General features: G+C 39.1%; 1 protein-coding gene across 1 annotated transcript in view; it reads right to left on the minus strand.

Moving 5' to 3' along the window:
- Dnah3 (dynein heavy chain 3, axonemal) overlaps positions 1-26,629 on the minus strand; it is a 912,075-nt gene that overhangs the window by 752,212 nt on the left and 133,234 nt on the right. Inside the window, exon 8 of the mRNA XM_068228454.1 lies at positions 5,638-5,766. Within this exon, the coding sequence (XP_068084555.1) occupies positions 5,638-5,766 (129 nt within the window). The remainder of the gene's footprint in view (positions 1-5,637; positions 5,767-26,629) is intronic.

A 26,629-nucleotide genomic window follows, 5' to 3' on the forward strand; every position in this document is an offset into this window, starting at 1 on the left:
AAGCCGCCAATGTACTCTATTGCTACTAATCACAAAACCTATTTGGTACCTAACATAGTGGTACCACATGCAAGTAAAAGTGACCAATGGTGATCCCCGCGTGGTGGTACTAAGCACAAGTATTCTCACGGTTCTAATTTGATCATCCCTTGGTCGCCCCTTTTAGTCGCCTCTTACGACAGGCAGGGATACCATGGATGCATTCTTTGTCTGCATCCCCCACACACAGGGGGTTGTGCGTTTGATCCGCAAGAGGTATTTTATTTCCCTCAAGTCTGCCGGCAAGCCGGTTAGGACCCCCCTATCTGCCACCTGGGATGCGGCACGTGGGATTATCACCTCTCCTCCTGCTACGCCAGCGTAGTAGGTTCATGGGGAAGGGGAAGTGGGGTGTATGATGGAGACAGGGATAATGCTCCGCACGTATGCACAAGTTTCCTCATTTGACTCACACAGCTTTGCCCTTGTCTCTCGTCTCCGCAGTTTGTTTATTACACATCCATAACAGCATACACAGTCAAGGAATGCACCAGATCGTTTCTCCTCTCATCTGTTGGTCACAGTAACGTTCTTTATTATTTAACATGCTTCCCTGACCTGGTAAAATGACTGGGAACAGGCTGTGGATTATCATTATAATCATCATTATTTAACATGTTGCCATTAATGCTTTCAGGGTCCGTACTTATAGACATGATATTGTATAGGCTTTTGGGCTTGTGCCGTGTCAAGAAAATAAGGCACAAGCCCAAAAGCCTATACAATATCATGTCTATTATTTAACATGCTCAATGATGCAATGCTGCTGCCCCACGAATGTCTTTCCAGAGATCCAGCTGCTGCCTGTTACTGTGCATCAGAGGAGGGAAAGGAAGGAAGGGAAAGTGGAAAGTGGGAGACAGAGATAATGCTCAGTGTGAATGCAAAAGTTTCTGTAAAGCTGCCTGCATTCTTGGTACAAGTTCATCTTCTATTTCTACAAGGTCCGTATAGTAGTCAACTTGTGCAGAACAAACTGTTTATTTACAACATTGTAAATGGAATGAAAAACTGAACAAAGGAAAAATACACCCAGCGGTTTCATTACAGTAAATGTTCAATATGCTTCCCACCTGCTTCGATGCACAGTTCACAATGGTTTAGTAAACCTTTGCACTCTGTTCAGGATGTGTGGAGTGTTCTACTTCCTACTTCCCCTCCCTTTCCTTCCCTCCTCTGATGCACAGCAACAGACAGCGACTGGCTCTCTGGAAACAAAATCATGGGGTGGCAGCATTGCATCTTTGAGCATGTTAAAATAATAATGATAATTACCTGGAAAGCTGCCTATATTCTTGGTACAAGTTCATCTTCTCTTCTCCTCCTGGGGGGTTCACATTATAGTCATTTTGTGCAGAACAAACTCTACACTGCCTACTGGGATTGGGAAGTGATTATGCGAAATTAATGAGAAACATGCATTTGCACCGAGCATTACCTCAGTCTCCCACTTACCACTTCTTCTCCCTTCCTTCCTTTGATGCAGAGTAAAGGCAGCAGCTGGCTCTCTGGCACAGCAAATATGGCAAGTGCGTCCATTTGAATTGTGCACCCGGAAGTAACAATTATATACAATGAGTTTGAATATTCAGCTCCATATTAACATCAACTATATATATATATATATACATACAAAGAACGCAATGCATCCCTAATTTTTTGTCAGTATAGTTCTGATACACCCTGTAGATTAACTAAGTTAAAACTGAAAAGAAATGGCTTCCACTAGAAGAAGAGGAAGAAGAAATCATCATTTTTATTTTTATTTTTTTGCTAGGGGCTTTACGTCGCACCGACACAGATAGGTCTTATGGCGATGATGGGATAGGAAAGGACAAGGAGTTGGAAGGAAGCGGCCGTGGCCTTAATTAAGGTACAGCCTTAATTTGCCTGGTGTGAAAATGGGAAACCACGGAAAACCATTTTCAGGGCTGCCGATAGTGGGATTCGAACCTACTATCTCCCGGATGCAAGCTCACAGCCGCGCGCCTCTATGCGCACGGCCAACTCGCCCGGTAGAAATCATCATATAGTACCATCAAATTTAATGGAACTGCTTTTCCAAAGGTAGACAAACTCCCAGTACTTAGGGTCTCACCTGCAGGAATATGACTACAAATATAGAGATGTACCAGTACGAAAAAGAATAAGCTGAAAATGGATGAGATGGAGAGGGGTCAGAAGAGTCCTTGGTAACAAACAAATTCCAGCAAGTCTGAAATTAAATATATATCGAACTGTTGTAAAACCTGTTATACAACACAGCCTAACACTAAACTGCAGAATACTTCATCCATACTATGGAAATATGGATGCTTTGGTAGGTGATGACTAGACCACGTTAAGAATGTGTGCCATTTTCACTGTTAGCAGTGAATATTCTGGAACAAAAATGGACGATATGCCATGAGAACATTAAAAATAACATGCTAATATAATCATAATGTCAAAAAGATCATAGTTTTATCAGGTACAAGCCGAGAAATAACATATAGAAGGCAGTGAAAAAGAATGAAGTATGGAATATTGTTAAAAATTTATTATTGAAAAAATTCATTCGAGAAGGAACCTACACAAGGAGATCGCTACGGCAAATTGATACGGAAAGGAGATATTATTCACAAAGGAAGTTTTTAAATTTAAAAAATAGAAATATACAGCGGAGAAATCGTGCCAGACAACAAGAATACTGCACATCTGCAAGTTAATAAATTGAAACAGAACAGTTGGACGGAATCGTTACATAATACCAAGAAAAAGGAAATACGCAGCATCATAATTTGCTCTCAACAAGAAAAGAAATACAACAGCATTTAGAAACAAACTATAGGAAATTAAATCTCATTATAATCGAAACTTTGATAACGCAAGACTTTAGCACGATTCGATTGAAAGAAGCATTAGTATAAAATATTTCTAAATCATAGAAGGCTTTGTACTCTAAGATGACAAAACTTACCATCTTAATCTATATTTCTGTTCCAACTGCGCAAGAAATGGCCAACGTCATGTGCTAAGAAGACCAAGGCAAAGACTGTCTGGAGATGGGAACTTGAAGCCGACAAACCTATTTCCTGACAATGGTGAAAGATGAGAGACCTACCCAGATGTTTCCCGCAGGCTGATACGATGTCAAAGACATACTGACGGCATGTACTAAGCATTTGGACATATGCACAGCAATGAGGGAAAACAGGAAGAAAAGATAAGTTCATTAAAGTATTGATACTGTAAGTAATTTAAATATCATGTTTTTAAAAAGTGCCATTTACTATTTTTGTGAAATATGTATTATGTGCAGTGCTGTCATGAATTATATTCAGAAGTGATGTTACGTGGAAAGGCAATCAATTTAATAACATATAAGGTTATTAACTAGTCATCTGACCAGAATGACAATTTCTTTGAGTTAGGATATATTTAGCCAGTGATAACCAAACCATGCGTTTGTAATGCTATCAATGTTGAATAATGAAGTTAACTTGCTTCAGTTGTTGACATGATATGACATTGTGATTAACGTTGGTATTATATTAGGATGTTATACTATGAAATGGAGTTAATGCGATGCCATATATAGGTTAAATCAAGGTCATAGGAAGACATATGAAAAAAACAAGAGGAATCTGGAGAAAATTGAGAATAAAATGGAATATTCAAGTGAATGAATAGTAATTATGAAGTCATATGTGTCAAATTAAGATAGGTTGTTGTGGATATTGCAATGAAGAGTAAAATATGAGGTGTGAAATGTGAAGCAGATGATATATATGTGAAGAATGGTCAAAAAATAAGAAGAGTAATGATGATGATTATTTTTTTGTCGAGATTGAAGAGATGGATATTTTATTGATGATGTTAAGTTAGTTGATGCAATTTAAGGTTGAGAATAGGTATATTTGATTCCATAACACATGTTAATCCTTCAGTATTCCATATATAACACAAAATGCGATCCATATAACGTGCATATCTTGGTTAAATACCTGTAGATCATCAAAGAGAATCCACATAGGGAAGTGAATGTGAACTTAGCCCATATTGTCATGAATTTTTAACCACAAATATTTTTACTCAAATGAATAGAGTTAGGAGGATTGTTTGATCATATTAAATGGTATCACTGGAGAGGTTCTCTGTAATTGAAGGATGTTGACATTGATTAGTGAAGACTTCTTCAATGTCAGACTATAGAATTTCCAGAAGAATAACATTAAATAGATGTTAGGTGAAATTGATAACATAATGACAGCTCACATATGATAAATACATTGGCACTTAACTTAATTTTGGAAATTTATATTTATTTTTGATGAATAATCATCAGTAATGGTAACTTTGGTTATTTTTACAGCATAAATGATGATTTAATGAATTTTCTTACCTTTTCTTCCTGAAATGTGAATGTTAGGGGGACTTATTCTGAAATACTCGATTAACATGAATGAGAAGATCAGTGTTTATCTTTTTCTGATGGTTAACTAACGTGATGATTGTGATAATGAAATATTAATAGATAGATGCAGGCGAAGCGAACTGAAATCTTGTGAAATGATTGGCAAATGTAAAATATATATATAAAATAAGTGGAAAATTTAAGAAATTAGGTTGCGTAAAGGCAAAAACAAGAATATGAAACATGATTTTATATTTGATGATTTATATCAAATAATAAGCATTTGAAACATTTTCTATTTTTCACTGAAAGCATGTACATAACATGAATTTATCTTTTTCACTTAAGAAATAGGCCTTTAAATGTTTTATAAATAATAAGTAGGTTAGTTAGGTGATGAAATAATTAGATTCTTTTCAAATTATTCATTTTTCAAATAATTTTCAAGATCCTTTTTAATTTAATAAAGTCATGTTAGATAAAATTTATTCATTCTTTCAATGACTACTTAGGTTAAGCATATATTTATAAGTCATCATAGGTTAGGAATCATAGTAATTTAAGACAAAATGAATCGAATCACGAGATGGAGACATCCAACGCGTAGATGTAATGCAAATTCAGCCGTTTATCTCGTCCGGCGACTCTCTATCAGAATTCATGACCCCAAATTGATAATGAGCTGAAGATTAACGATAATTTTGAACTAGTCTGGATCTTATTGTGACTCGACCTGGATGCAGGATCGGCGCAAATGACACCATCAGTCAGTGTACTAGCATGGCACCAATCAGTGCGAAGGTCTTGAGAGCAGACTTCGCTGATATGGTCATGTCCAGAGAGCTGCATCTAACACAGTTACAAAGACAGTTTACCATTTACAAGCTGAAGAAACAAGGCCACATGCAAAGATGGCACGATATAGTAAATCAACATCTGAAAACAATTAATTTACACCAGATGATGCAGTTAATGGAGTTAAGTGGAGTAACACGATCAACAAAGCAGTTGTTGTACCAATGAGAAAATGCTCAGAAGAAGAAGAAGAAGAAGAAGATTAGGGAAGAGAGTGAAACTCGTATCACAAAGATTGGTTGTTTCGGGTGAAGGAAGTCTATACTACAACAATTGTCTTTAAGTGAGGCAATATTAATAACTAAAGGTGTGGCGTAATTATTATTACTATGCAAAGGAAAACTTACTCCAGTTTAAGAATATCTTTTGTGAATTTGCATAGCTCATCCATCTTACTCTCCAGTATATCAGCTTCCTGAGGGAAACTATTTTCTTCCTCAAGACGTTTCACAGGAATAATCATCAAATCTGAGTAGCTGCAACAGTAACAAAGGACAAAGGACATCAGTCATTTTATTCATACATTAATCCATAGACAACTCTGAAAAATAGATCTACAAAAATAAAATATTAGTAAGAGAACTTTTTTTAAAAACTACATTTCAAGCAAAATGAAGTTGCAATGAATACATGGGTTAACTTACAGAATATTTCTCTGCATAGGAAACACAATGAATTATTTAAAGGAACACAGTAAAAAGCAATAGACTGTTAAGAATTTGGAATATTAATGTATAAAGGAAATTTGAGTCTTAAACTTTTGACATGAAGTGTGTTTCAATCCGTACTTAATCTCTGTAAAGGGACAGTATGTCTATTAAAAAAAAAAAAAAGAAATGGCATATAGCTTTTAGTGCCGGGAGTGTCCGAGGACAAGTTCGGCTCGCCAGATGCAGATCTTAGGTTTGACGCCCATAAGTGACACCCTCATTGTGATGAGGATGAAATAATTATTAAGACAACACATACACCCAGCCTCCGTGCCTGCAGAATTAACCAATTATGGTTAAAATTCCCGACCCTGGCAGAAATCAAACCCGAAACCCCTGTAACCAAAGGCCAGCATGCTAACCACTTAGCATGGAGCTGGACAGTATGTCAATGTAAAACAATTTTACAGACAATCTAATATATTTTCATATCATAATTGCCCCTAAGATCTACTTTCACCATGTTGGATGTGTACAAGAATTCATTCAATGAGGTTAGTTATAATAGAATTAAAACATAAACACTATCAGTAATATAGTACGTGAGTAGTTAAGGAACAAGGTATGAAATCAACAGTAACAAACCAAACAGATGTGTGTTATCATACAGGAACTTTTGAGACCGACTCTTAATTTATACTCCAATACTAATATTATACAGAGAGAAAGTTTGTGGGTTAGTTTGTATTGGGCAGAGGGGTAATCTCGAGAACCATTAGAGGGGTAATCTCGAGAACCATTCAAACAATTTCAGTAATACTTCCACCATAAGAAAAATTATTTCATCCAGATTATAGCCCACCTGGTTGTCATGATTGTTAAGGCGTTCGAAGTCTAAATGGTCTGACACCATGCTTAGCCAGTTCGAGTCCCATTGGTCAAAAAATAAATTCACGAGCAGAATACTGGCCAACAGGGTAGGAGAGGTGGTGGTATACAATTTTTAATCACTAGACTGCATGCCAAAAGCCTCGATTCAATAACAAACCTCTCCACAGTGCTCATATGGAGTGAAGGCATACGATGCTGGTGATGGTGATTCGTCTGTCGGATAAGGACATAAAGCTTTGAGCAGGCCCCATGGTGTTATTCAACAGAAGTAGTCTATGTGCCGACACCAGGTTTCACCCCCTCCCTATCTCATTATCATTATCATCATCATCCCTAATCTAGATGCGCAGGTCGCCTATAGGCGTCAAATAGAAAAACTTGCACCAGGCGAGCCGAACATGTCCTCGGACACTCCTGACACTAAAATCCATATGATAAATAAATAATAATTCAGATTATTATGGGCTACACATCATTATTTTAGTTTATCAGGGGAGCAGGCATGATGATGGTGATGATGACTGTGTTCTTGAAAAGGTCACACATGAGTGGAGAAACAGACTACCAAATATGGTGTTAGGTTGAGCACTGGAACCAAAACACTAAACATTGTCAACCGCCTTGCTTTAGCAAATGATGTACAGTAGTCCCAATGGCAGATGACCTCAACATCATCCACCTCCAGGTTGAAACTTTACATGAAGTAGCTAAAGCTGTAGCTGTAGGTCTTCAGATATCTTCTGAAAACAAACTGGAAGTATGATTTCTGACCGTCTATAACATCCCACTGCATTTCTCGGCACTAAATATGAAAAAATGTGTCTTGAAGAGATCATTTCCTTTAATGCATCCGAGAAAGAGGCTATGAAATACCATGCTAAATAATTGGAAACAGCTTTTCATCTCTTCAATCCCACTTATCAGTCCAGATTGATCTCCTGGCAGACCAGATATTGCCACTGCACCACAGTGAGCTAGAGAGAATCCACATGTAACAGATGTAATTCCTACGAAAGATCCTCAGCCAACACCAAAATTCTGAGGGCAAATACCCCCTGAGGTCAAATGCAAAACTGCACTCTACATTTAAGAAGCTCTGTTGTATCTTTTACAGTGATTTGACACCAGAATATCTCTAAGAATTCTTTATCTTCTCATGACTTGGAAATGTGCCAGTGGTGGTGCTGGTGATTATTGATTCAAGAGGAAGTACAGTATAACTAAGAAACCGTCCCCTATATAACACTAATCAGAGAGGAAAAATGGAAGGAATCCAACACTTTGAAAAATGAAGATATCGGCCAAAGTAAGAAATGGGCCATGAAGGGCATGAAAATGAAAGACTCCCTAATACTGGCGGGGTCGGAAAAGAACTCAAGTTGACCAAGGGAGGTCGGACAGGATAGATGAAAGTGAGAAACCTGGCACAAGTAAGTGGAAATAATGCCTGGACTTAGCTTAGAGCCCCATGGTCGCCAACCCATGCTTCCAAGTTAAGAGCCCCTGGGTCCCTTTTAGTTGCCTTTTATGACACGCAGAAGATGCCGTGGATGTTAATCTACCGTCCCCACCCAAAGGGTGGTGGAAATGTGCCACTCAATTGGCAACTGCAATGAAGGAGAATCTGGCTGGTTCAAGAAAGAAAGAAAGAAAGAAAGAAGCTCAGGACATGGGTACAAGGGTTAAAGGATCTTCCAGAAAGAGTGAGAGGATGACTTGGTGCAAAGTGGTCTGAAGAGCAAAGAACTGCATTCTCCATCAGGATGAAAGAAGGAGTACTGGAAATCCAGATAGACTAAAAAGTGTTAACCTTGGTCATAAGAGACAGAAACAAAATTATTAAAGAAACAGAAAAGTAAGGAAAACCAGTAAATTATTAGTCTTATCTGTTAAAAAAAGAGCTTCAGAATTTAGAATCATAATTCCTGGAGCCTTTTGAGTGTGTGGCCTGGAGCACTCACACATCAAGCACAGTACAGATTGATGTTTTTATTTGTTTTGTTCTTTTACAATTTGCTTTACGTCGCCCCGACACAGATAGGTCTTATGGCGACGATGGGATAGGAAAAGGAGTGTGAATGAAACAACCATGGCCTAAATTAAGGTATAGACTGCATTTGACTGGTGTGAATATAGGAAACCACAGAAAACCATTTTGAGGGCTGCCGACAGTGGGGTTCGAAGCCACTATCTGCCGGATGCAAGCTAATAGCTGTGTGACCCAAACCGTACGGCCATTTGCTCGGTGATGGATAGTTTAGTGTGGAATTCATTATTGATATCTATTAAGTTATTAACTGAATGACAGGAACACTGAAAGGAACAGATAATAGGATAAGCACAATGACAGGTCATTGTGGGAAGATGGAGAAACATAAAACATAAAAGGCCAATGACAATCCCCACATCTTCACACACTGCCATCTTAAAATAGATGGGCTCTCTCCTCATCAATCCCAGTTCCACATTTATTTCTTCTAACCCACCTAACGAGCTCGTTTCTGCTTCCCAGCTTCATCACGAGGGTGGGCTTCGACACTCACTGTGCGGATAACGTGACAGAACTTCAGCCCTGATGTGGGAAGTGTAGGAAAAGAAGAAAGTCAGATAAACACAGGAAAAAGGAACAGACAAAAAAGTAAAGATGAGTAGTGATAGTAAAAGGTAAGAAACACAGAATAAACACAAAAGGAAAACAACACAGTATAGTAGCAATGAAACTGTCGCTAGTTTGTGTAATTAGTGTAAATCTTGTAAAATAAACAAAGTCATCTCTGTACAGGCCATGAAGGTCCTGAGAGGTGTGGAAGGTAAAGGCTACCACTATCCGTAACCTCGGCACATAATGGGATAGAGAAGTTATTTCTATGCCCGGCCACCTTTGCCACCAGGATTTAACCTGGTACTTACTTTCGGTGTAGGCTGAGTCAACTTCAGGGCCATGTGCACCTCAGAAGTGGAAATCTTGTTTCTTAAATTTTTCAACTTCCTGACAGGAAATCGAACCCACGTCCTTCTGGGTAAACCGAGCACACCTTTTTCATCTCGGCCAGGCAGCCCCTAGTGTAAATCTTGTAAGTAAGTCATATTACTCAATTTATTGTATCCAAAATGAAATAACTTGTTCTAATAATTGACTTTAGAATTATATTAAATCTTAATTAGTATTAATTAATACCAAGAAGAATGGCTGTGTGTGTTAAAAAACTATGGCAAAGGAGCCTAGCTATGCATTCGGGAGGTGAGTGGGTCCAAAGACCAATGTCGTCTGTCCTGAGAATGATTTTCTGTAGTTTTCCATTTTCACTTCCAGACAGATGCTGGGACAATCCCTGATCATAGACCACAGTTCATTCCTTGCACTTTCTTACTCAGTTTAATTCACCATCATTCATTTAATCTTCTTTACCTCCTCAACTGAGGCTGGTAACAAAGCATACACATATGTAAAAACACGCCATACAATTTCATTTCACTTGATCCCTGACTCCGTATCAGGAAATAGCACCAAGGAGTAGACACAGAGTAGTAGCATTGTGATGTAATATTAGTTATATTGGATTTCATAAGAAAGAAGAGAATATCATTCTTTGGTCATCTGCTGAAAACACCTCAGGACAGGTTAATACGCAGAATTTTGGAAAAGCTTTGGAAACAAAAACAACAACCTGTCTGGATAAAAGAAATAAAAGAAGACATTAAAAAATTACACATAACACTGGAGGATTTAAAAAATAAATCAAACAAAGTAAATAAATTGAATAATAAAATTAGAGTCTTACCAAAATGTAACAAAAGAGAAACAACTAAAAGGGTATTTTCAGAAGAAGAACGGGAAAGAAAAAACCATAAAACAACATAGAAGACCAGACAGAAATTGAATACAGTGGCTAATACGGCCGTGGAAGCATAATAATAATAATAATAATAATAATAATAATAATTATTATTATTATTTTACGAGGGAAGTGTGGGAAATCTTTCATTAGACACTTGTGAGGGTCCGCACTCCACAAGTGTGTGAGATTCCTACTCACTAAAACCCACACACCCTTTTCCCACGACGTATATCTCCGCCCCGGAACCGCTCTCGCATTACTTCAGGCGGTGTCGTGCTAATTTCTTAGGTTTCTTCTTCCTTATTTCTCCTTACTGCCGTTCATGAGCATTCATATCTCTCTTTTTCTGACGCAGGATGCCTTCTACATATACTGCTATCTGATCCCAAGATTCTTGGTTTCGTAGCATCGCCTGCACAATAGTTTCTGGCGTCAACTCTCCTTGCTCAGTATATAAACATCTTCTCTGAGTTGACCAATGATAGCATACGAAAAATGTGTGAAATACATCGTCTATATCATAGCAATAAATACACGCCGAGTCGCTCGCTCTACCTACTCTATGTAGAAATTTACGGAAGTATCCGTGACCCGTCAATAGTTGCGTAATGTAAAAGTTAACCTCGCCATGAACTCGGGCAACCCAAGCAGCTAGGCGTGGTATCAGCCGCTTAGTCCATTTTCCTCGAGGATCTTCCTCCCATCTTTGCTGCACCGCTCCATTCGTTGCCTATAAGCTAGCTCCTTAGCGCGCTTCTTTTCGAGCTCTCCTTTAGTTCACCAGACTTCCTGTCTCTCTAAGGCAAGTAAATCAATTGGTGCTACCGCTGCTATCGTAAGGACCGCAGGTTCGGATACTGTGCGATATGCGCTTGTAATACGCAAAGCTGATCTCCGCTGTACCGCAGCTATCCTTCGCCGGTATTTTTCAAACTTCAGAGATTCAGCCCAGACTTCGGCACCATATAGAAGTGTCGAGTGAACTATCGACATCAGAAATCGTCGTTTGCTACACTTCGGACCTTTAACGTTGCTCATTAATCTACTCAGCGCAATCGTTGTTTTCACCGCCTTATCTGTCACCCGTTTGATATGATCCCAAAAAGTAAGTTTGGTATCAAGTGTCACTCCGAGATACTTTATACTTCTGGATGTTTCGATTTCTGTTTGTCCAATATACATTGGAATGACGGTCGTGATCCTTTTTCTTGTCAAGAGAACAATCTCTGTTTTATGATCTGCAAGCTGTAATCTGTGATTCGCCATCCAATCTTTCACCCGTCGCATTACTTGATTTAGCTTAAACTGAGCCAGCTCCAAATTTCGAGCAACTATCAAAACAGCTATATCATCAGCATAGCCCACTAGCATTGTGTCTTCCGGCATCTCTAACCTCAACAATCCATCATATACTATGTTCCACAGATTTGGGCCAAGGATGGATCCTTGTGCTGCACCAGCTGTGAGCCGTTTCACTCTCTGCCCATCTTCTGTGTGATATACTAGATTACGATCTTTCAAATAATTTCTCATTATGCGCATGAGATACTCCGGTAGTTTGAAAGTATTTTAAAGCGCTTCCAATATGTCATTCCAACTGATCGAGTTGAAAGCGTTCTTAACATCAAGGGTCACAAGGAGTGTCACTTTACGAGAGTGATGATTACCCATTTGTGCCCTTTTAGCTGTATTCAACACTTCCCATACTGCATCGATTGTCGAATCCCCTCCTCGAAAACCATGTTGACGATCAGAGAGGTCCCCAGCTAGTTGAACTGCTGAAAGTATTCTTGGCAGCAAAAGTTTCTCTAATCCTTTACCAGCAGTATCCAGCATACATAAAGGCCTATAGCCCCCAGATTTTCCTTTGCTTATTAAAACTAGCCGAGCTGTTTTCCAGCGAACACCGAACACCCCCGATAGCAGGCAGCTATTGTACATTTTCAGCAGAAGTTGTGGACAGAAATCTGCTATCAGCTTTAATATCTCTGCTGGAATACTATCTGGTCCTGGGGCCTTTTTATTTCTAAGGGACCTAATCGCTCTCGTCAATTCTTCTCGTGTAAAAAGTGGCACATCATCTATGAATTCATCATCATCATCAGCAGCATACCTCTCAGGATGATCTGGGAATAATGTATCCACAATATCCTTCATTGCATTTGAGTCCATGATCGGGTTCGAGAAATTTCCTAGTTTCTTCATAACGATCTTGTATCCTAAACCCCATGGATCGTCATCCACTTCTTTAGCCATTTTCCACCATTTGTCGACTTTACTCTTTTTGATAGCATTTCTCAATTCTTTCTTCGCCGACTTATACTCAGCTGTAACTGAGGTGTCTTCTTGGCTGACTCGTGCTCTCTGTGCCTTCCGTCTAAGTTGCAGACAACGTCTTCTCTGATCAGAAATATCTTTGGTCCACCAGTACGCTGAACGCTTCTTGTTTCGTGATGTTTTACTAGCCATGGAAAGATCACATGCTCTCCGAATAAGCTCCATAGTGAGCTCAACACATTTCTCAGCGGCTTCTTTCCTTTTATAACAACATATTTGTTCTGTTATACTATCCATTTCATTTCTTAGGATAGCAAGAAATTTTTCTTTGTCCATACTTTCTATATTCCACCGCGTTGGTTCATACGATGTAATATTAATCTGTGAAGTTTCAGGAAGAATACAAAAAGTAATGTATTGGTGATCACTTCCTGTGTATTCTTCAATCATCCGCCAGTCACTGATATTCGACACGATGTCCTCAGATACAAAAGTCACGTCCGGTATGGTTCCTCTACAGCCCGGTCGTCGAAAAGTTGGCACATTTCCAATCCGTCAAACCCAGCCTAGCGGCCATCTCCATAGTTCGGCGCCCTCTAGAGTCATACTGTGGCATACCCCATTCTAGTGCTTGGGCATTGAAATCACCAGCCACGATTAAACCGTTGTCAAAACCTTGTAATACGTCCTCTAGGCCGTCCAGCTTAGCCTGAAATTCAAATACTGACTCATTTGGCGTAAGGTAACAGCTCACTAAAGTATATCTACCAGTGCAGACCCAAACAAAACCGTCTCCGCATCCTTGGTTTGATACTGGGCATCTACCCAAATCTGGTATCCAAATTGCAGCTGTGCCACAATTATTCACGAACCATCCTGGGTGGTCTCTGTCTTGATAAGGTTCACTGAGAAGAAATACGTCTACTCCTATCTCAAAGGTCATCTGCGTCAAAAGATCACTGGCAGTTCTAATCCTGTGCATATTTGCTTGTATAACCTTCATCATTTACTGCTAGTTTTAACCTTTTCGAGAGCTTCACGAAACGCTGTGCAGGCTTTTGAGCCAAGTACATGACTTCGATTAGCTTCGTCGACGTTAATGTCCGTGCAAAGTATGCATCTCGGATTTGCTTTGCAACCTACCGCCCTATGCCCGGCTTCTCCGCACTTAAAACAAAGTTTGCTTCTATCTGCACCTTTGCAGTTTCGTGCATGGTGTCCATACGAAAGACATCGAAAGCAGCGAGATACCACGATCCTTTTTCGGATTCTACAATCCAACCATCATATTTTAATTTTACCCATATCTAAAAGTTTCTGGGCCTCCTTATCTTCTATCTCAATGATAGCAAGTTTTTGCCCTCTGCTGTTCGGATTATTAATTGAAACTTTCAGTTCTCCTTCGAAATTCTGAAGATCCTGTCTTACAGCTTCCTCTACATCTAAAGCAGTGGTGATACTGTCCATGTCCCGAATTTCCAAGGTAGTGCGGGGAGTTAAAGTCTTCACATCGCCATCCGTTCCAAGGACATCCCTTAAAGATTTATTAAAATTGTCCCTGTTCTCGTTTTGCGTGTCTTTATTAAAAGCGAGAAGAATCGCCCCGGTCTGAGTTTTACGAATAGATCGAATACTCACACCGCTGTCTTCCGGTTTTATCTTACTCCGAATACCCTTCAAAACATCTGCAAAAGTCTTGCCGTTTCTTGGTTTGATAAGGACAGCATCAGAACGATCCCTTGATTTTAAATGGGTCCGTTTATCTTGTTTTGTTTTTTTTCCACCATCAATGACCTCCATTCTGCCAGAATCTACCTTATCTGTTAAAGGTTGGATATCTTTATCCTCCATTTCCTTCTTCTTGTTTTTTTTTCTTATAGGAAATCTCGACCCATTTCTCCTTATCTTTCTCCTCCCCGTTCGTCACTAACGGTGTCGTAGGCAATTCGTTTATCTCTACGGTTGTTTGTTCCCGTTTTAGATTTTCACTAGCTCTCTTCCAGGATGTCCTGCATGCTGCTCCAGCATCGAGAGCTTCCTCCAATTTTCGCAATCCATTCTGGATTTCCAACTTAAGGTTCTTAAGCGGAATAGCTAGAATGCTTTTCACCAATGCCGTATCGATCTCCAGATGTTCCTCCTCTTTACGCTGTTCCTCCATTATTATTTCCTCACTCCTCCCATTAAGTAGGGCCTACTTGCGTCATATGTTGTGTCCCAATACTGGCACATTCAAGTACGTTCGCACTCCTATTCTGATGACACGAAAGAGAGAGCTCTACCGAATCTTTCTGAACTTCTGCCTCCGTCATCATGCAAGAAAGGAATCTAACTGGCAGTGACTGAGCCGCGGCGGCGAAGGATCCTTTCTTTGATGTCGTATATTCCTTGCAAGCAACTTATAACCTAAATCCAGAATGATGAAACACTTATCTACAATTAATTTGTCTACAAGTCAACGAAATAATTTGATGAAGTTGTAAAACAATACTACAGGTACTAGAAGAATATTCTAACTCAACTTCTAATGGCGCATATAATTAATTACGAATTCAACATAAGAAGTACACACACATATTCACCCATCTTTCCAGCACGCAACAATCCCAATAATAATAATAATAATAATAATAATAATAATAATAATAATAATATATTATATAATATTATATAATATATAGACACCAAAAATAAGATAAAATTGAATACAAAACTCAATAATACAAACCTCCGCTTTACCCTTACACAAAACAAACCAACAACACGCACATTTTCAACTGAGGAAAGGGCACGAAGATCGGAGCGTCTGAAGAAGTACTGGGAGGACCGCAAAGCCCGAACAATCCCTTCAAAGAGACCTGAACGATGGACTGACTAAAGTGATCCTATGTGGTCATAAAAGAAGAAGAAGAAGATAATATATTCTCAACAATACTACTGCATAGAGTAAAATCGACAATGGACAGTCAATTAGGTGAATATCAAGGTGGATTTAGAGAAGGAAGATCTTGCTCCGAACAGATTTTCAACCTGAAATCTATAATTCGACACAGATTAATAAACTCCAAAGACATAGTTGTAACATTTATTGACTTTAAAAAAGTTTTTGACTCTGTTGATAGAGAAACCCTAGATAAAGTAATCCGTGAATTTGGAGTTAAAACTAAATTGGCAAACCTAATTCGTGAAACACTTACAGACACTATCTCGAGAGTAAAATTTATGGGTGAAGTATCTTGACCTTTCAAAATAAATACAGGTGTCAGGCAGGGCGATGGTCTATCTCCACTCCTTTTCAATTGTGTCATGGAGAAAACTGTAAGAATTTGGAACGAAAAACTGAAAGAATCTAAAATATTGCCACTCATGCTGGGGAAGAAGAACAAAGGTGTTGCAATAAATTGCCTAGCATTTGCAGATGACTTTGCCATACTTTCAGAAAGCCTTACAGATGCAGCAATGCAAGTCAATCTCCTTGAAAAGACAGACAACATAACAGGCTTGAGAATCTCTGCCGAGAAAACAAAATTTTTGACGAATATAAAAAGTGCCCCAAAGTTCTTAGTAACGGATATTGGTCAAATAGAAAAGGTAAAGAAATTCAAATATTTGGGTGAGACAATTCAAGAAAATGGTTTAGAAAAATCTGGTATAGAGGAGAGGATACAAAAGATGGAAAGAGCGTATGGTATAACTAAGAATACTTACAACAAAAAGTGCTTATCAAGAAAACTTAAAATAAAGCACTACAACACAGTAGTGAAACCAGAATGCCTTTATGCCAGCGAATATCTAGCACTGAACTACAAGCTTGATAAATTAGAAATATTAGAAAGAAGAATTATAAGGAAAATATTAGGTCCTCTAAGAATTGCAGAGTTTTAAAAATTAAGAAGTAACAATTAAATTTACCAGAACGTAGAAAATATATCAGAAACAATAAGAAAAAGGAGATTGCTGTTTCTTGGACACATTTACAGAATGGATGACAATAGACTAACTAAACGAATCTTCAAGTACCTTTGGGAAAATAAATCAACTACCACCTGGATTCAAGAAGTCAAGAAAGACCTGGAAAGGAACAACATACGAGAAGAAGAATTATTGGAAAGAAAGATTTTTAGGAAGAAAGTCTTACAAATGGAAGGATTCCATGGGAGGAAGGAAAAGAAGACAGGCACAAAGTGGACTGAAGACAGGAAAAAGAAACACAGTGAAACAATGACAGAATACTGGAAGAAAAGGAAAGAACAACTAAGGAGGAACAATTGAAATTGTAACGTGGTCCTTAGAAGGCCGGAACGCAAGAAGAAGAAGAATATATTTTTTACGCGGGACTGTGGAAAATCTTCAAAAGACGCGTGTGAAGGGCCCACACTCCACAAGTGTGTGGGATTCTTACTCACTAAAAACCAGACACCCTTTTCCCACGATGTGTATCATCACCCCTGAACCGCTCTCACATTACTTCAGGGTGATATTGTGCTTACTTTGTTTTTCAGACTTCTTCGTTTTCATTTCTCCTTTACAAACGTTCGTACGCTTCCAAATCCTTCTTCTTCTGATGAAGGACACCCTCCACATACACTGCCACATGATCCCAGGATTCCTGGTTTCGTAGCATCGCAGAAATAATATTATCTGCTGTCAATTTTTCTAGTTCAGTTTCCATACATCTTCTCTGTATTATCCAATGGCCGCACACAAAGAAGGTGCGAAATACATCATCGATGTCATCACAGTATATGCATGCTGCATCACTCACTCTGCCCACTCTATGCAGGAATTTCCGAAAATATCCACGTGCTGTTAGAAGCTGCGGGAGGTAATAGTTTACTTCACCATGAACCCTTTCAACCCAGATATCCAAGCGGCTTTAATAGCAAAACGGAAGGCAGCACGTCGCTCCTTTCGCCGTTTTGGAACGTTCCAAGCGTACTTACACTATAAAGTACTGGTTGCCCAAACTAAAAAGGTATTTAACGACAAACGCCGCGCGGCTTGGAAAGCCTTCATTTCCTCTCGAAATAGACAGTCATTGTCCAAACATATTTGGCGAGTAGTTGCCGGCCTATCCAACCGTCTTATTAGTACTCCAGCTACTGTACACTTCAACATGGAGGCTATTTTAAGCTTCTTTCAACAACTTACTCCGGATTTTGTAGCCCCACATTATAGTTTCGTCTTCCTCCTAGCTCCAATAAATTTTCTTCGCCCATTAGCCCAGTGGATATCACAGAATTAATACAATTAATGCATCCCATACTTCAACCCCTGGACGGGATGATATCTCTTATTCAGCACTAAAGGAACTCGCCCCTTTGGATGACCAGAAATTACTGCAGATGTTCAATCAGTGCCTCGAGTCGACTCAAGTCCCTTCCACCTGGAACGACTTTTATTAGGTCCCCCTGCTGAAACCAGGGGAAAACCCTGTACTTCCCGACAGTTATAGGGGCATATACCTGGGACAATGTATTGGAAATAATTTCCAAAAAAATCTTCTTAAACGACTACAATGGTCTCTAGACTTTCATAATTTGCTGCCCAAATATAAATTTGCCTTTCTCCCGGATCGCTCTGCCACTGATGCAATTAGCCTCTTGGTAACAGACATCAACCTCGCACGCTGTCGGAAAGATCTACGTGGAGCTTATGATAATGTTGACTCCCAAGTGCTATTCCAAAAATTGCTCCATTATAACTTCCCGCCCCTTTTCGTTAATCTGCTCTTGAACATGATGACACACAGAATGCTTTAATTAAAACATTTTCCTTATATTCAGGCACGTATGACGGCTATGGACCTCCCTCAAGGAGACCTTCTCAGTCCTATTTTATTTACACTTTATTCGATGTCCCTCGAGAAAATTATAACCCGCAGGGCTCGCATGATACAATTCGCCGATAATCTTAGTCTCCCAGCCCTTGAAGCTATTTACACGTCGTTACATACGACGCTTTCTGATTTTGCTACTTGGCTTCACGATCATCACTTAGAAGTGGCTTACGATACATGTCGAGCGGTTCTTTTCTCTTGGTCCTAGCGTACTGATCACCCGCCTATACGATTTCAAGGTTTTTCGATCCCGATCGTCCAGTCGACTAAATATCTCGGTATTTACCTCGACAGGAAATTATTATGGCACTCTCACGTTAAACATCTTGTGGGAAAGTCTCTTCCAAAAAAACTCTATGTTTTGCCCTACGACAGAGATCTTGGTGATCGGATCCCTGTACTATGCTCCTGTTATATCGAAATATTATTCGTTCAACCTTGGATTATGGCTCGGGGTTCATTGACACAGCGGCCAAGCAGAAGCTTGCTCAATTGGATTCGCTTCAGGTTCAATTTATTAAACTTTGTATTGGGGCTCTGCAATCGTCTCCCAACAATGCAACATTGATCGAGGCTGCGGAATTCCCATTACATCTGAGGAGAAAATTGCTTGCCTCCAAGTTTCTACTAAGGACTCTCTCTCTCAACTCACACCCAATCCTCCCTAAATTATCATTGCTGGTACGTTACTATCAAGATAAATGTACACCTCTACAGCGTTACCCAGCACTTGTCTGGGCATATTATTACTTTAATTCCCTTCGCACTTCTATCATTTGTACCCCGTCAACAACTAATTACATTCTCCCCTATAAAGCAAATTATTATGTCCTTGCTCTGATTTTACCAGCCTTAGGTGGTTCTCAACCCATTGGCCCGGCCCGGACACACGGTGCTAAGAAATATGTTCGTCTAGCTTTGTCCCAGGATGTTCATTCTCTTTCACCAATATTCTTTACTGACGGGTCCAAAACTCACGCCCCTCCAGGTGTGGGGGCGGCCTTTTTCTCACCCGAGTTACTCATTCCCAAGCAATTTTCACTTCCATCGGAGACAACTATTTTTACGGCGGAGGCTTTTGCCATCCGTCAAGCCTTACTATACATCACGTATTCGCATCTCGATTGTACCTACATCAGATTCCCTGACTGTGCTCCAAGTCTTATATAATCCCAGTTTCCGGCCCAATTGGTATATTCAAAATCTTCGTAAAAATCTGTTTCGATCTACACCAACTAGGTAAAAAGGATTACCTTACTTTGGGTTCCGGGCCATTCAAATATTGCAGGTAATGAACAGGCGGATGCCTTAGCTCAGGCGGCAGCTCAAGGTCAGGGTGTTGCGTACCATTTGGCGTTACCCTTCACTGATTATTGAAGCGGTTGTCGAGAGAAGATAAGACAGTTATGGCAGGATGAGTGGAGTAACCCCTTGTGTCGTACAGGACGGAGTTTGTTTACGATCCTTCCGAACGTCCCATGCTCTCCGTGGTTTACTAAACATTATTATACTAGACGTCACATTACTAACATTATCCGTTTGCGGCTAAATCATATGTGCACGCCTGATCAATTATTTCGTACGAAGCTGGTTGATTCTAACCTCTGTAAATGTCGTACATCGGTTGGTACAATTAATCATATTTTGTTTCAGTGTCCATTGCTCGAAGTTAGTAGGCGAAAATGGGTACAGGCGTTTTTCCGGAAACAATTCGCGTTACCCACCCAACTGTCATGTTGGATACTCAATCCCACGCCCACTACGGTCATTGCTTTATCGAATTTCCTTCCTGAAACCAACACTTCCCTTTGTCACTTTCCTATGTGCGTGTGGAAGCAAGTCGCCAAGTATAGGTCGCTCTGGCGTGAAGCTTTGTGCCTTGTGTCCTTGTGTTACTCCTGTATGTTGTAGATTAGTAGTTGAATTCTTACCCTTCTTCTTAATTTTTAGCCCTTGCGTTTTCGCCGCCTCCATACTTTGTTTTATTATCAGATCTGTGACTGGGTACACTGCTATTACACGAAGCCCATCAAATTATCAAGACAAGACAAGACAAGACAAGACACTGCGAAGTGCACTCCCGACATCCAAAGTTATCGCGTGTCGCGTTCTGCTTGTTTTCCTTCTAGACTACGTAGATTGTAGTGTGAATTGTCAGAGTGATCGTTGTGTTCTGGTTGAATTTTAGCATGGAGTCTCTTTTGTTTTTCAGAAATTTTTGTTTCCGTAAATTGTCGGCAATAATTTTGATGTTAATGTTCGTAAATCTTCGTCTACTTTTTCGGGTGTTTTTCTGTTCGCAAATTTGGAGGTTAAAGTTCGTAAATTTTCGTCTATTTTTTAGAGTATTTTCTGTTTGCAAAGCTCGTGTTTTAGCAAAGTATTTTCAAAATTTTGTTTCTTGTTGCCTGTGGTGTTTTATTTGGCTGTATTCCACGGGTGTGATCTTCTAAAATTATTTTGGTGTCGTATTTTAGCTCGGTATGTACTTAAATTTCCGGTCATGTTGTGTTGTTTTTGCTCCTTTCCTGTGTTTGGGTTCGTTTCTGAATAGGTATGGGACTATTTGGGGGACAGTTCCTGGCCAGCTACTAAATTCGAAAGTTTCCTAGTTTGTCTTGTGCTTTTCTAGCGTGTGTCTGTTCCCTTGTCACGCATATTTATTTACCCGTATGATCCTGTACTTGCTAGGAGGGTACGACATTTACTGTGATAGTCTTGTAGGGTGAAACGTGTTCACCATATTAATAGGCCGGCGTTCGCTGAGGCCCATTTGGGAAAATTTCACGGGTTATAGATCTACACTTGTGCTCGTGACATGTTTGAAATCTAGTGTATTTGGTATGAGATTCTTCTGTGATCTTCTGGCCCAGTATTAGGTGCCTGGATGGAAGATAATGTCCCTTGTGATTGTAAGAATAATTCCTAGGAAGATTTTCTTCAAACGTTCATTTCAGTGTCAGTATGCTGAGCTATTAATGTCGGTTAAATTCATAGAGTTCTGTATGTCATCAAGATTTTCATTTCTGTTCTTTTAAATTTGTCACTAGTGGAATTTTGAAGGTATTGCGATTTAGTTAAGCTAGTTAGTTAATTTACCTGCTTGTTTTGTCTTGTTCGATTTTCCCGATGGTAAAATTTCTTCCATTACGGGCTTCGTGTCTTCTAAATTTATTCACTCAATTTGCGGAAGTGTGGGATTCTGTAAACTGAGTAAGGTTCAAAATTTGGGTAGCCATGCCATATCTGTCCTACCATTTTTGTAAATAGCTGTGTTTGTATTGGGTGCCTTAGGTAGGCATATATGTGTGCGTACTGAGACTTACGGCTTAAGGTGCTGAAAGGCCACTCCTCTCCTGGGAGTACGATATTAGCCCTAAGAGTCTCACTCTCGTGTGATAAGTTCTAGTGTACTTGAGGTCAAGTTCTGATGTTCTGTCCTTTTTCTATTGTGGGTACTTCTCGATGTGTCATCGCACGGGTGTTTTTGTGTTTGTGTGTGTACTGTGTTTTGTGATGTCATGTGATGGGAATCAGTGTTGAGGTCGTTTGTGCCTTTTACCATTGGTTGGTTATGCTGATTCAGGGATCGTCGCACTTGTGTTTTCGTAGTTTGGTGGTGTTGTCTGTTGTGTGTCGGAGGACAGATAGGTTCGGTGGTCTGGTGTGTTATACTGTTATCTGGTAATCTCTGGTATGAAGGTGTTTCTTGTACCTTTGTATTTTTTATATCAGTGAGTTGGATTTCCGTATGCGCACACTTGCATCGCTTTCGTTTTTCATTTTTGAGTTCTTGTTGGTAAATGTAATGTGATTTTAATTTGGTATTCTTAGTTTAATTGTGCTTTAATTTGACTGAGGGACACATAATACGTAAAGTGAGTTTATCTATGCAAGCATTTTATGTGCACATGACATGGTAAATGAATAGTGACTTACTAACCTCAATTTATTGAAAATGCTTGCAAGCTAACGTAATTAAGTATTTATTTCCCTGTTTTGAGTTCCCTTGCAGCATTCTAAATTTTTCCTTTTATTTTTTTGGGTTCTTTTCTTAATGTTGGGTGATTAAGAGTGCACACGGTAACTTAATTTATTAGTTATTAGAAATTTATTTAGTTGTAAGCAAAATTCTAGTTAATAAGCTGCTTAGCCATATTTTGGATCTTATAGTTAATAATTTAATTAAGGATTGCCTTTGTTGTAATGAGTATGGTCATTTGTGACCATATTAGGTAGACTTGAATGTTATGTATTTTGGGGAAAAATTAGAATCTTACTCATATGCATAGTTAGGGGTTTTGTCATGTTTTTGGTATTAGGGTAAACTCTGGCAGATTTCCTTTTAGTTTTTTAAATTGTCCTAAATTCGGAAATAGCACTTGCTAAGGGAGCTGGGGTATCCCAGAACTATGACAGGGAAACTCCCTAAGGAGGCTTGTTATTGTTATTATTGTTACCAAAAAAACCCACCCATGAAACTCAACTTTAAGTCGTCAATAGTTCAGGCCAGTTGCCTTATTTCTTCAGTTCCAAGTTTCTGCTGCGTCTGTTTATGTTCCAGTGACTGCAATACCACGGACTCTGTTCAACCTGGGGTATCTGTTTGGAGCCTGCAACGTACCTATTGGCCACTAATGTCTGGGGAAATGGGAAGGTGTTTCTGATGGCGGCAGTACGCAGTGCTGTGCCAGCAACATTCGCCTATTATGGGCCAGTTCACTAAGCCGGTGGGCTGTGCTGAGGCTGTAAGAGAGCAATGGTGGAACTGTAATATGAATGAAGACGTTGTCGTCGGCCGCGGTCTGCGCCTTTGTTTGACAGCGATACCAACGCTCTACTTGTTTTGCCTGTATAGACGTTCCTGAAGAAAACGAAGATAAAAACTTGTGGTGTGGTGCAATTGTCGCGTTGCGAAAATCTTCAAATCTCCATTTAAGCCTCCCTTTAATTTCATTTAGATTGGTTATTTTCTTATTTATTTTTTGTCGAGCGGAGCTCGACGTTGGGAGGAGGAGAATGTAATATGTGGTGGGACGGAGAACTACAAGTATGGGAAATATAATTTTAAAGTTCTTTTAGTTAACGTGTAAGAACTCTGGACCCTGCTGGAATATTTTTTATGTAATTGGAACATGTTTGTAATATTTTTTAAAAAAATAAGAAAACATCAAGATAGATTGAACAGTATGAACATTGCACGACGCAGAAGTGTTTTGAAGTATTTTTTGTATGCAAATTTCATGTAATTCTGTATGTCAAAATTGTAATTTGATGTAAAATTGTGTAAGGTGCTTTATTTTGAAGCATCCTATACCGCACGCGCGGTTACCGATGTTGAAACAGGCGATGTAATTCCTCTCGCATAAGTAGGCCAGGAAATTACCATATATGGTCATGCAATTGTACTTGCAAACGAGAATCTAGTGTAAGTTTGATCTTATTGGTTAATTGTGATCGGGCCATTTCCGGTCTTCTGCCGGCTTCGGAAAAATGATGCGTGTGATCGGCGTCATTTACATCCGACCGCCCTAGAGAGCGCTTGCGTTCGAGGGCTTTCCTCGGGTACTCCTGTTCTTATTGGTGAGTGCCATTTCCATTGCCATTTTCAATGTTTTCTGATATCGTTTGATTTAACTCCTTTTGCATTTCGGTATTTTCATGTTTAATATAATTTTTGAAGTTTTGTTTTAACGTGTCCGAGTTTGCCCTAGATTCTCATAGGTTGTAACTTCAAGTCTTATACCTGCATTTTAATTGACAAGCCTTGTGTAATTCTACATACGTTTAACTTGTGTTTTACTAAAGGATTTAAGCATCCTGATTATGTTTCCGTTTTGGTTAGCCAACCTGTATCTGTCGTCAAGTTAGGCATCAGTTCCTATGTAATTTAACTTGCTTTTTGTAAAACTTTCTTTGTTATTTTTAATATACTTGAGCTAGAGGGTGTTTATTGCAAGTTTTTCTCCACCATGCAAATGCTGGGGCTGTACCTTAATTAAGGCCATGGCTGCCTCCTTCCCAATCCTAGGCCTTTCCTATCCCATCGTCGCCATAAGACCTATCTGTGTTGGTGCGACGTAAAGCCACTAGTAACAAAAAATACTCTAACACAGTCTGGCATTGATTCATTGTTCATGATAGTGAAAATCTAACACAAAATGTGAATAACAAAACACAAGAAAACAATGTGCACACCTTATAAATGAAAAATTGGTACAATCATTTCCAGCACATTTTTAATCAGTCAAATCATGAAAATTTGTTTGTGAGACAGTATGAAATTGTGGTATATTGTCAGTAATGGAATAACCACCTGCTTTCCAAGCATATTTCAGAATTTGTACAAAACAATCAGCTTGTAATTAGTTATGCGCTAGTATTAGACTGGTTATAATGAAAAGTCTGTTTTGGGGTTTTAATTTTGACTGGCCGTATAAATTCCTTACTCGGCAAATACTTTCTATGCGACGGACTAAACATTTTAGTTGTTAGAAGAGTCCAAGATCACACGCCTGGCAAAGATACGCAGTTCCTTTCGGTATGTATTCTTTTGGTACATGTTTGTTCGTCTGAGATTCAAGTTGTGCATTTTTGCCCTGGCCACTAATTGAATCTATGAGAAGATTTTTTCTGTCGTCCTGAAATTGCTGATGGAAAACGCTTAGGAAGCAGTCATGTAGCCTACATGCCCTTTCCCCATTTTCCCGGAATATGAACAATCATTGATGACATATTTAAAGGCATCCGTGTAGGCTTTGATACTTTCTTGTAGTGATAGGCAACGCTCTCGCTCGAGACTGACGTCACAGATCTCGAGATTCTTGCGAGAATTTTGAGACCGATTCTCCTGTAGTGCGAGCTGTGCACCGTACCAGCAACTACGAGTATAAACTTATATAAGCAGTTATTGCATGAAATAACGTTTTCATATGGAAGCGTGTGAGCCAATAAATTTTGTCTAAAGCCTGGAAAAGTACTGCATGTTCAACTATGAACCCCTTGATACCATTAACGAAAGTGAAAACAGAATGTCAGTATCTTAAACTGTTCAAGACTTGTTTGGGGTGGACATCTCAGCTGAATAACCCTTCATAACTTGTGAATAACTGTAGGTAGGATGTACACCTACTTGGATAACACTGGGCAACAAAATTTAAATTTTTGTTTGTTAAATGGAAGTGAAAGAGTGTTTCTGATATACTTTTTTCTGCTGATTTCAAATCTGTTTTTAGAATTTTTCTATCACGCACAGTTTTTTAGTAATTTTCAAACAAATTAAAAAATGTTAAAAATTGTTATTCCTACTAAAATTTATTATCTTAACTTAAATTGAATTGACATGCATTTTAATTTACATACACTTTTTTCTGCTGATTTCAAATCCGTTTTTAGAATTTTTCCATCACTCACAGTTTTTGAGTAATTTTCAAAAAATTTTAAAAAATGTTGTTGTTCCTACTAAAATTTATTATCTAAACTTAAATTTCATTTACATACCTAAAAAGTATGAGAGGTATATTTTCGGCTGAACTTAGCTTGAGGAACATCCCTTTTGAGTGACCAGCAGTAGTCAGCCAGCATATTTGGACCCCATTTTCCCTGGTAACGGCTTTCAAATTCGACGATGTCTTGATGGAAACGTTCCCCGTGTTCGTCTGAGACAGCGCCGAGATTTTCAGAGAAAAAGTCAAGATGCGAGTCCAAGAAGTGTATTTTAAGAGACATACTACATCCCATGTGTTTATAATTTTGTAGAAGTTCACTAATATGTTCCCTGTAATTCTCTGACCTGTAGTTTCCTAGAAAGTTTGTGACCACCTTCTTAAATGATGACCATGCA

This window comes from Anabrus simplex, chromosome 6 (assembly GCF_040414725.1).
Source record: "Anabrus simplex isolate iqAnaSimp1 chromosome 6, ASM4041472v1, whole genome shotgun sequence".
Taxonomy (NCBI): Eukaryota; Metazoa; Arthropoda; class Insecta; order Orthoptera; family Tettigoniidae; genus Anabrus; species Anabrus simplex.